Consider the following 12615-nt stretch of genomic DNA (forward strand, 5'->3'; position numbering starts at 1 on the left):
GAACTTAACTTAACTTAATGGAGTTGAGCTGAACTAAACTAAACTGAAATAAGAGTTAATTTGTGAACAAATGAGCTCAACTGAACGAAGCTCAACTAAACTGAAGTGAGTGAAACTGAACTAGATCAAGTTCAACTTTCACCCATCTCGGTTCATTTAAGTTCAATTCAACTTCATTAAATTTGATTAAGCTATTTTCAGCCGAGAAAACCGGGCCTAAGTTGAGTTGTGCCTAAATTGGATGGGCTGGACATTGTGACATCGTCAAGGAAAAAAACAAAGCCCAAAATAAGTCTCACTGTGAACTCTTTTTTCTAAGGTTTTGCTGCGTCTCTTTCATGGCTTCCTGTTCTCCAAACAAGCTCGGAAGCTAAAAAGCTTGTCCCAATTTCATGTATGTATTTCTTCCCATTTTTCTACATTTTTCAATTTTTCTTAGCTTTTCTCTCCTTTCATTCATGACGATTATATAATTTCTGTATCCTTTTAGACAATTAATTGTCGAATTTAACACCAATTATCAAATCTGCTCAAATATTGATAGTTGAATGAAAAAAAGCAATTTTTTCATGTGAATTAGTTATATTATAGTCGGTTTGATTGATAATTATGTCAATATTTTGACGGTGTAGCCCTGATTATTTTGGTCTAGAATTTGTTTGATAATTATGTCGATAATCCGGAAGTATCCGGCAGCGGAAAGCCGCCATAAGGTTTCTAGATTGGTACTCCCTCCATTCGGCCGTTCCCGTCAATAGTTCACATTTGCTTTATTTCCCGCTCATAAAATAAAGCAAATGTAAACTATTCACTTGGACAGAGAGAGTAATTGCAATGATTTCAGCAAAAAAATTTAAGCCTAGTTGCCGAGATTGGCAGGTGTTTTTCTTTGTATATCAGTCAAAATGTTTAGTTAGTACTTAGTACTTCCACCATTTGCATATAATGGTCCTTTCTATTTTAGGATGCTTTTAAATGGTTCTATGACTATACTACCCCTTGAAAATACTTTGGAGAGTCTGAATGTTTTCCATTGGAACTAATGTACGGTATGCAACATAGAGGCCTACAGAGGGAGGATTTGTTAGAAGCAATTCTGGTGGTTAGTTTCATTCAAGATAGGAATATACTTTGGAGGGCCCCACTTTTTTTAGAGAGCTAGTTTCCCGCGTGGAAGGTTAAATTGGTATTTTTAGTGGTTTTCTTGGTCTTTGTGCCAAAATAAAAGGACAACAAATGACCGGGACGGGGGGAGTAGTAGACTACACCACCAGTTGTATGATGTAGAATCCGAGCTATGTACTAAAGTTTTTGAGTTTTGTTTAAAAGAATCTGAGTTATTACTGTAAAGTATCTGAACTCATCCCCTTAAACATAAAAAAAAAAAAAAAAAAAAAACTTTAAAAAATCTCAGAAAAATTACCCATAAGCTCGGATAAATGTACAGTGGTTGTACAATGCTAATTATAATACAACTGGAGGTATAGTATTATTTACCATAGTTTGTGGGTAGTGATAACACCCTCTAATTTCAATCAAACATCGGGGGTATCGTGATGGCATGAAGGCATTCTTATATTTTCACATGACGTTGGAATCATTGGTGGATTAACCTTGATATGTCATTTTTGCATAATCATATACTTCGTATTTGTAATACTTCAAGGGACTGTATAAGGGTTAGAGAAATTTTTTTCTGGATTCACCACTGATTGGAATATTTCCTTGAATTCGGAACTTGAAATTTTGTTTGTTTGTAAAGGTCATACCTCTTAACTGTCGAACCTACAAACCTATAGATAAACATTAGAGATAAATGGAAAGCTTTTCAGATTTGATTGTTCCAAACTTGTGTGACTGTTATATTTGGGGTGACTTAGACTGTGCTTCAAAGTAGGACCTCATAAATAAACATGGATGTGCATTTAGAGATTTAATTGAGTTTAATTTCAGGTTCTGGAAGCATGGGGGACACTCACGAAAAGGAGATTGTGGAAGCTCAACTTGATCCTGAGAGTTCACCTGCAACTAAGCAGGAGACACGTGATGAAGTTCTCTCTAGACACAGGTATTATTGATTCCTCTGTTGATTTGGTTTATGATTTTTGGAGTACTTCTTGCTTTTGTCCTTTTACCTCCGTTGGGCTTGGGTTGATGGTCATAACTCGTAAGTAATTTGTTTTCCCTAAAATTGCCATTAGTCTGCTGTAGATCACAATTATCTTATAGTTGGTTGCTGATGAAGAGACTTCTGTGTACTATAATTGGATTACTTTGGCATAGGTCTAGTGTATGATGTATGTGAGGATTAGTGACTTGCCCTATTATTACTATTTTTAGGATGAAACATGCACAAATAACCAGATTTACACGCTGCCCTAAATAGCTAACCCACTGATTATCTTCATGATATTGAATTTCACATGTTGGGTTATCACTTATCTATCATAAAATAGGTAACTTGTATTCGTACAAGATCTTCTTAGCACCAATCTAGTGACACACTGTAATGTTCTGGAAAATTGTTGGATTTCATAGTCTGTTGCTAAAAATGGACATCTGATAAGCTTTCAGTTCCGTCCTGCTTGTGTTTTGGCTATGTCACTTTAAGGTACCGTTGAGACCGGAGACAATGTGCCTCCTACCCACATTAAGGTGGTCAATTGTTGGTAAAGCACCTTGAAGGCCTGGATATCTTAAAATCCTAAAATTAGTATCCAAGAAGATCAATTTTATTTGTTACTTGCAGCCAAATGCTTTTACCGTTCTTTTGCTAAGAATATGATTTAGTAGGTAGAGTCCTCTTTTTGAGCAGCTTGTCAATGAGATGATTCTTCACCCTTGTTCACGAAATCATATGCCACCCGACTCAAAAACATTGTGATTCAAGCCTGGCAAACCCCAAACATTTACGCTACGCTTAAGTCGTACGATAAAGGCACGAACGCAAGACTGCTAGTCCCAATGATGCAGAAAGTTTACCTTAAAGATTGTATAACTAAAGATTACAAGGCTTGGAGATATGTAGAACTTATGTGAGTGTGTGTATCGGATGCTTTGATGATGTATGATCTTTTGGATGGTGGCATAGTTTTTAAAGGCGCAGGGCAAACTGAGTCTATGAGGGCTCATGGCAACAAAAGATAAGGCGTGGGCATGCGCCTCATAGAGACAAAACAAATATGGTTTTGATAAATAAAATTTTGTGAATAAATACCTTTTTCGGATTTTAAAGAGCATAACATGCAAAAGAGTAAAGATAATGTGGTAAAGAAAAGGGTTGAAAGTTGCATACTATTGCATATGCTTGCTGGTTTGCAGAGTGGCCTGGCCTTATCTACAAGCTGCACTTAAGGTGCATCGAGACGTTTAGGGCTTTAGGCTAGTACCTCACTGAGCCTCGTGCTTATTTGCGCCACCACACTCGCCTAACCATCCAAAAATACACGCCTGACCACACTGCGAAGTGTTTTTTTTTTGGGGTAAAACTAAGGATGGTGGATGCTAAAGAATGAAGGGAGTACCTATATCTATCGTGGTTATTGGTCTTCCTATCCTAGGCATGCTAGACAAAATCATTTTTGAGGGCCCTAGACATATTCGGCCTAGAGTCGCCTAGAATATCCCAACACTGCTACATGCTCCTAGTACAGTCAAGGGTGCTGTAATCCCTGTTAGACGTGACTTGAGTATACGTGAATGTGATAGTACATACAAGAACCTCTTGGACACTTCTAGCATGTAAAAGAACAGCTTGTCATAAGCTACATGTCTTCACACTATCCTAAATATACCCCACATTCCTGCAATACTCTAGTTGATCCATACTATTCTTTAAACACTTAAACATGACCGCCTGTAACAAGTTGTTGCTCATGATGAATGCCTATGCCCGAGTAATGTATCACCTTCAGTAGGACAAAAAGTCACCAGTGACATTCGCCTCTGGCAACGTTGTAAGCGTACTTGACTCCTTTTTAGTGCTGATGTTTGGTATCCATGGCAATATCCCTTCGTACGAGTACCCCTTGTACTTGTGTCACTCTTTTTGATTTATTGTCCTTGCACTTTCCTCCAGTTTGTCTTTTAGAATCTCAACCATGTTAACGATCCATCTTGGCCCGAATCTTGAGCCTCGTTGACTCTCCCTTGATTACGCGTATCCCTCCTATCTCTGCACCCTTAGACTCCTCATTATTAAGGTAACAAAGTTTCTTTGTCATTGTGGAGTGAACCCAAACCAAGTGCAGTCGTGTGTAAAAGAAGCAATTATGTCCCTATTACGAGCTCTGAAGTTGAACTAGCCTTCTCCATTAGTTATACCTTCCTGTCGGCCCTCAATCGTTCTAATCGATCCTCCTAATCATGCTGGTTGCTTCCTCAAATCTTGTTTGTCCAAACATAAAAAACCATCCATAAAGCAAAAGATGATAGTTCATTTACACATTTTTTAGATCTCACATATAAAAAGAAGTTTATTGTTTGTCACACTCCCCCATTAACTGTTGGCTACTTGGCTTCAATGAATAGGATGTATTCCTTACATAATGACAATAAATGAAAATATTCCTTATATAATGCTACTTCAAAAATAATTCACGTCATATAGTTTATCTAGCATTAGAGAACACTGACAAAAGGTTATGTGAAAACAAGGAATTAATCATCTATTATTGAAGTGTTAAAATAGCTGTTTATTCGTGTATAACTTTGTGTTTACTTTGTTAATAAAATGTAATAGGACCTGTCAATTCATTAATTTTTTTTATTATAGACAATGCTCGAGAAGAAACAGAGCTACAACAGCTGCCCTCGTCAGAAAAATTAAATTTGATATTATTAGGTAGCTAATACATCTTTTAGTAGGTGGTTATTACATTACAATTTAACGTTAAGCATCATTGTTTCTTTACTGAGATGTGCCATATATTGCCTTTGCTCTTTAGGGCCATCGGCACTCTGTCTGAGCTTTTCCGCCATGGCGCCATATGTAAATTTCTTAACTTGCTATCCTACCATGGCTACGTGTCATAGGGATGCTTGTAAGTGCTTATTCAGTTACTGGTCTTCTAATTGACTAATCTCGGTCTTTTCTCCGTTAATGTGGCCTGCCTATATGTGGTTGCAGTAAACTTGAAAACCTAAACTCATGTCTTGGTTCTGCCCAGCTTTGATAACTAATTAACAAAGTTGTTAGTGTCAGTAAACAGGGTTATTTCTACTAGAAACAATTTCGAGGCAAATTAATTTTGTCACAACAGTCGATTCAGCTGTGTGATTAACTGATTATAGTTATTGGAACTAATTCACAAGATGCACGGGCGTTTAGTGACAATCAACTGATCAAGCAATATTCTCAGTTTCTCACTGTATTTGTTGTTTTATACTTTAACCTTTCAACAGGAAGGAAATTGGACAATTACAGAACAAAGAGACTGAGATGAAAAAAGCAGCAGCGAAAGGTAGCAAAGCTGAACAGAAGGCAAAAAAGAAGCATGTTGAAGAGGAAGTAGCCAAACTTTCAGCCAAACTTAAGGAGAAACATGCTCAGGAACTTTCGTCATTGGGGTACAACGCTACTAGTGGCAGTGAAAATGACAAGGGAAACCTTGATACACTCGTCAAAGCCATAGCCGGGGTTTCTGTTTCTAGTCAACTTGATAACTTTAAGCCTAGTAAAAGCAATAAAAGACGCGAGAAAAGAGCTCAGCAAGAAGCTGCTAGGGATCAGCGCATAAAAGAGGAACAAAGCAATGTTATTAGCGACAGAGTAATCGAGAGTGAAGCATTGGAGAAAAAGCTAGAGCCACTTGGATTAACTATTTCCGAGGTAAAACCTGATGGTCACTGCCTATACCGGGCGGTTGAGGATCAGTTAGCACAAATATCCCAAGGTTGTTCACCATATAATTTTCAGCAACTTCGAGAGATGGTGGCTTCATATATGCGCGATCATGCCTCTGAATTTCTGCCATTTTTCTCACCTGAGAATTCAGTTGAAGATGAATCCAATGATTCTCTTCTGCAGAGATTTGAATGCTACTGCAGAGAGGTAGAATCGACAGCAGCTTGGGGCGGGCAACTGGAGCTTGAAGCTTTGACCCATTGCCTGAGAAAACATATACTGATATTTTCTGGGTCTTACCCTGATGTTGAAATGGGCAAGGAGTATAAGGGTAATGATGAAGGTGTTGCATTGAAGTCCTCCATCATGCTGTCGTATCACAAGCATGCCTTTGGCCTGGGCGAGCACTATAATTCTGTGGTTCCGAAAACTGTTAAATAGGTTAGCAATACTTACAAACTGGTGTTTCCTTCTCAGCATGTTCAATTTCTAAGTGTTATTTCCTTGTGTACCCCGAATATCTTAGTGTTACTTTCTTATGTACCCTGAATATGTTTTCATGGGGATACCCTGAGCATTAGGAGTGTCCAGTAGACTATTACAGTTCTCTTTTATACCCATACTACACTTCAAAGTGCAATCCTCCCTTTGTTATTTTAATTCAATAGGATCCAATTTTACCTCTGATTGCAACGGTTTGTAATACCTGTAAATTTTTCTGCCCCATCGTATATTGATGTTTTTTTTAGCCGACCATATTTAAGCCTTTAAGCTATGCCATCCTCTTTGTTAGTAGGGGAATGTTTGGTTCAGCTTTTGAGGGGTGTAAAACATATGCAGTCAGTTCTATATCTAAGCAGTCCTTTGGTTAGAGCTAGGAAATTGTAAAACCCATGAATTTGTAATGCCTGTGAATTTCCACTCCTCCTAGAAAAGGTTTACTAGAATTGTTTGATGGTTTATAGGAAGTGAACTTTCCATGGGATGGTTTTACACTTTGACGAACTAGTGGTCTAGGTAGTCGACCTCCACGTGTTTCTTTCTTCGGGAAAACCGTCTTTTGATTCCGGAATATACATATATGTATATAGATAGACTCATTAAAGTGATTGTGTTTCTAAGTATGTTTCTCATACTTGTTTAGAAGACTCGACACGGGTGTGTGTCCAAGTGTCGGACTTCATTATTTTTGTGAAAAATCTCTATTTTAGCTTTAAATGAGGTATCCAAAGGTCATACTCTTGTATGAGCGTGGAGTGTCAGATACGGGTACGCGAGGTAATATGAAGTGTCAAAGTAACATAGGATACTAGATAGCCGTCTCATTGCAAGATCACCTCCCTTTTGTTTATTATTTGATTTTTATTGTTTCAAAGGCAGGGGTGATATGGGTGCATTGCCCGTGAGTGACTTGGAAAAGAAAGAGCTACGTTTCGTGCATAAAAGATGCCCGTAAAAAAAAAAAAAAGAATTTAGCGTCATTTTCTGTATTTATCAAAAATCAGAATTTTGAAGATTTGAGAAGATTTGACATTTTATTGGGACATATATTCTTAAAATAGCCACTTGTGTGAAAGTTACATCCACCATTTTGGAATTTCATATTCTTATAGGGAGAGTGATGTCTGTTCTCATATGTCAGCGCTTCGATCTTTAACCCATCAGATGGAATGCAGTGTAGTGAGTAGTGACTAGTCAGTGCCCATGCTGGTTGACCTATGTAAGTGTTTAGGAACGAGCTATTCGGAGAGATACCCAATCTGAGCTGTTTAGGAGGGGCCATTGTTGAAATTGGGTCATATGTAGATTTGATTTCTTCCCCAGCACCAATGAGTAAGTCTTGCTTAGGACGGAGTATCCGTTTTATAGATAAAACGATTCCAAATATTACCATATGGTGCTAATAAGGACAAAACTTTTGGTTTTTCCCAGGCAATTAGTCATGTGATTTGGTATGTACTTAGCCTGTCAAATAAGAATTTGTGAGCACCAATTGAGTCGAGTATTGCATTGAATGACTACCATTTCACAATAAGAAGCAGCACATGCAGTTTAGCGTCCCATTTTGCCTTATTCCGTTCGAACTTTTGAACTAAAGCACAGTGAGTATTTTGCTTCGTCTGAACTGGATTTTGATGTTTCATCGTGCATACAATTTTTTTCATAGTAAAATATGCGATATTTTGCCAACAATTAATTGAATAAAACCAGTAGTCCAATATTAAACAGTACCATATATGTGGAGTACAAATATAATTAGAAGATATACCAGGACACTGAAAGCGCTAACAATACACTAGTGCGACTCGCAACCAGTACCTAATTTATTACCATGTTCACAAATCTCGATTTACTACTGGTTCCGGGCTAGTTGATGCTCTGAAATTTTGAACTGAAGGAGTTACTGCGGCGATAATTTGTGCAGCAGTTTGTAACCACAAGCTTCCTGTAATGTTTACTAACCTGTAGCTATGTTTACACCCTGAAACCTGGTATCTGAGTCGGCCAGGCATCAGTTGGTGAACAAGACTCGTTTAGTTCAACTGTAAACACAATGGCTAGAGTCAACTGCAATCCCTGAAATGCATCAAAGATCAGTCGGTAGCAAGAGGATTACTGATAACATCAGGTACGATTCACTCCCTAATTTTTTCTGCTTATTCTATACATCTGCCTATTCGTTGTTATCTTTATTTGGAGAAAAAAGTTTACAGTATTGATTCCCATGCGTAAGAGTGTAAAAGTCATACATTGATACTACATGTTCTGTTCTATGAATTCTGCCCATTTCTGAAAATTGGAAAACCAGAAGCTTATCATACTAGATTTTTCGAATGACAAATCATATGAGACTGTCTTATGATAAGATTATCATGAAAATTACCTGTATAATGAGGCGGTTATAACTTCTACTTCCATTATTTTTACTATAGTGAAGAATGGTTGCATTTTTTTATTAAATTGTTTTTTATGTTAAAATAGCACGAGACCGTTTCTCAAAAGAATAATGTTATCGAATTCCAACTATTTTCCACATTTTTGAAGTCTTTTATTTATGGCTTTTTAAGTGCATCTAAGTTATGAGGCTTGATGATTAGTCCATGTCCTGTGTCAACCGAAAGATTTTCTGCATATCAGCTCATCTGCATGTGCATTATTCTTTTCACTCTCACATGTCGCAAACAAGTTAGGTTATTCTTCATTTATAGAGAACCTATTTGATATTTATGTACTTGGCACTTTGTGACATATGCGGAAATCAGACGATGTCTTAGGTCATTATCAGTGTCAGTACACGATCTAGAAGAAAGAACTTTGTCTATTACCCAATACGGATAGGAGTTACCCTTGATGAGCCTTATAAATAGACACACTATAGCTTGAACCCCATTCCAAATCACAAGTCTTATCAACATCAATTTTCCGAATTACCTATTTGAATCCTCAACCAACACCATGGATGCTGTGAAGCGTTTGGTTCATGAAAGACCAGTGGTCATTTTCAGTAAGACAGGGTGCCCTGTGAGCCACTCAATGAGGCAGCTCATTACCAGCTTTGGGGCTAACCCGACTGTCTATGAGATCGATCAGATGGGAGATGGTCGAGACATTGAACGAACCCTGGAGATGTTAGGTCGTAGACCAAGTGTACCGTCTATTTTCATTGGTGGAAATCTCGTTGGTGGACCCAACGATTTGATCAGCCTTCAGGTGCAAGGCAGGCTTGTACGAATGCTCATGAATGCAGGCGCCATTTGGGTCTGGAATAAGAACTAGCTTACTCTTACCAGACTGGGCTAATAATATGACTTATATTTATTAAATAAATGTATCATGAACTAATGTTGGAAGGATTGCAATGATGTTGCAGCTCTAGGTTTTAATGTTTTGGGTGTTGAGGCCTTCATAGTTTTAATATGATCGACAATATTACACCATTGTCTCGAAAGCTCCAGGTTGCTAAATGCAGTCATATGTAAAAACATTTTTCTTGGTTTGAAAACAAAATCTGAGTCTTTTATCGACTTTAATAGTATGATGGAAACAAATATAATTGGTTTTTCTGCAGTGCCTTGCTTTTCTGAGACTCATCAGATTAATGTTTTTATTTTCATTGATGGGGTGGGTGTAAACAACTATTCTGAAATCAGTACTCTTATTGCACTGCAGAAAGTAAATGCATACCAGGTCGAGAACACTAGAGCTTATCATGGGCTGGGTCGGATTGGACTTGCGCCAGGCCTCGACAATGTGATCCAAAAATACGAGAACTTTTTTTTTATAATGGATATACAAAATACTACGATATCAATCTTTGCATGCGTTGATCCAATGCGGTTTTGTTTCATGATATGCCAATATGCCATACTTGTATATACGAGAATTTTTTTTTTATAATGGAGATCTAATTAGCGACTTTCAGAGAGTAAATAGACTGGATAACATATACATGAGTTTGTCTCGGTCTCTCGGGTGGTAATTGGTAGAGCACAAAGTTTTTTGCACAGGTCGTGGTTCTATACAAACTATTAATTGGGTTATCGGACTTTAAACGATGACTTGTTTCTCTGCTGTGCCGGGTTCAATGCACGGCTCATACCCGGTCCAAGTTTGAGTGGGGTTTATTTGGACTGATTTATGGGCTTTTATGGCCCTATTTAAAGGCTCAGGCCCTTAGAAATAGCAGGCTGGGTTGGGCCAGTTTATCAGGCTTGACCACTTTGATCACCTCTAGTACACATTAGTAATAGATGTTCATAAGTTTACTTGAATATGGGGCTTAACTAGAACTAAGCACAAATTAATGATCTTGGAATGAGAACATGTATTTAAGTAAATTTATGACGAGCTTAATAGAAGAAAGTAGCCCAATAAAAAAAGGTAAATATAAACCAAGCGTAAGAAAAATGAAACCCCCTCTCCTCTTTCACTGCTAAACACACTCTCCGACTCTCCGTCAATCAACCCGACCACTACTACAACCAATCTATTAGGGTGCAAACCCTTATCCCACATCGGTAGAATAAAGATGGAAGATCATCGTGTCCATAAAATATAATAGTACGGGGCCTTTTGGGAAGGAGCCCAAGAGTAAATCCGTGAGGGCTTGGCCCAAAGCGGACAATATCGTACTATTATGGGTTGTGGACACAGGTACAGCAGAGGCCCAACACAAGGTATTCACGCTTCCGCACAACACAATCAGCGTGCACCACCAACTTCTCCACCGCCTTTACAATCCACGTTTTCACCATTGTTAAGCCACATATTTCCACGATGTATAGGACTGACCTTGCAGGTCAGGATTGCTTGTTATTGTGTTACACGTTACGATAGTAGTATATGATTGATAAGCGGATTTGAAGACAAATATTAAAAAGATAATATACGAAACTAAGCTATTATCAATCAAAGGGGTTTTTGGTTGGGCTATTTGAAATGGACCGAAATGGCTTCAATCCATTTCAATGTTTGGTTCAAATATTTTGGAATGGTCTATCAAATATCTTACTCCATAAATATGTATGTTGTAACGGAGGCGTCCCGTTACCCTATAGTTAGTTGATTCGGGTGATAAGAACAAAATAATATCGAATAACAAATAAAGTGACACACAGATATACGTGGTTCACCAGTAAAATAACTGGCTACCTCCACCCTGAAAGAGAGCAAATTCACTATTGTGGAGATAATAGTACAAAAGTAGACCGGTACACACGCGCTCAATATGAGCCAAAAGTATACCCTATTCTACGAACAAAATAGTAATCTCAAGGGAACAAAAGAGACTACCCAAACGAGATGAAGGACAAACGATCTTGAGCTCAGCAAGATCCAAACAGACTCCTTCGATCTCCAAATTCAGACGAACATCAATCTACTTGAGCCCGGAACAAATTGAAGCTTCCTCTCCAAAGGGAACCTCACAAATCGACTCTCATAAGATTGCGCTCACAAATACTATCTCCCTCTCCTTAATTAACCTAGAATAATATTTGGGTCTTTATATACTTATTCCACCCAATATAAAATATCTAGACCAATTAGGAATTAAAGACTTTAGAAAATACACTTATTTCCTAAACAAATGCGATTAGAAAACTTAAGCTAATTTCCTAGAAACAAACAAAGAGAAGCATACGTAAAAGACCAAAGATAACATCAAAGACTAATGTCCAAGGTGGGGCCCACACCACAAATCTCCAAGAAGCTACTCACGTAGCAATAACACGCCCACTTTGCGGTCTTAGACGTTATCAGCTACATATGCGACTCGTAAGTCCCTCGGAGACTTTCTTTGTCTCCATCGGCGTTGCTTCTTTTTCCTCGTCTTAGCTTAGTCCGTCTTCGACACAAATTCAAGGCACCAAATTCCTAATAATGTAACACCTTCATTTATTCCGGAGCCTTTAGCTAGGCCTCCTAAATAAATGAGAGCGTTACCATCTCGGTTGTCCGAGGTAAATGATACAAAGACAGAATAATCCAAAGTACTTTAATAAACTTTAAATGAATATTGGTTTGATTACATTTGTCCAAACCAAACTGAATAATAAATAAGTACAAACTCGCAGCGGAATTAAATTAGATAAGTTTATAAAATAAAATGGAACAGTCTACTAAGTGAGCTAGACGTCTAAGCTCACGGCCAAATCATCCTCACGCAGTCCCATGCCCCCAGATAAACAGTCTCAACACCTGTCAGTCAATCTGCTCCATAATAATTGGTTCATCACAGGTGGTTACAGAATACACGGGCAACCAAACGG

At 38.0% G+C, this 12615-nt stretch overlaps 2 protein-coding genes across 2 annotated transcripts; both read left to right on the forward strand.

The window, feature by feature from the left end:
* The first annotated feature begins 266 nt into the window (after positions 1-266).
* LOC141602653 (OVARIAN TUMOR DOMAIN-containing deubiquitinating enzyme 5-like) lies at positions 267-6527 on the forward strand. Its single transcript, XM_074422824.1, has 3 exons — positions 267-394; positions 1954-2068; positions 5404-6527. The coding sequence occupies exons 2-3, from the start codon at positions 1965-1967 to the stop codon at positions 6284-6286; spliced, it is 987 nt and encodes a 328-aa protein (XP_074278925.1). The 5' UTR covers positions 267-394; positions 1954-1964; the 3' UTR covers positions 6287-6527.
* A 2774-nt stretch (positions 6528-9301) lies between these two features.
* On the forward strand, positions 9302-9622 carry LOC141643651 (monothiol glutaredoxin-S1-like). The gene has a single exon (XM_074452895.1). The coding sequence runs from the start codon at positions 9302-9304 to the stop codon at positions 9620-9622; it is 321 nt and encodes a 106-aa protein (XP_074308996.1).
* Positions 9623-12615: the final 2993 nt, after the last annotated feature.

Source organism: Silene latifolia, chromosome 1, assembly GCF_048544455.1.
Source record: "Silene latifolia isolate original U9 population chromosome 1, ASM4854445v1, whole genome shotgun sequence".
NCBI classification, from domain to species: domain Eukaryota; kingdom Viridiplantae; phylum Streptophyta; class Magnoliopsida; order Caryophyllales; family Caryophyllaceae; genus Silene; species Silene latifolia.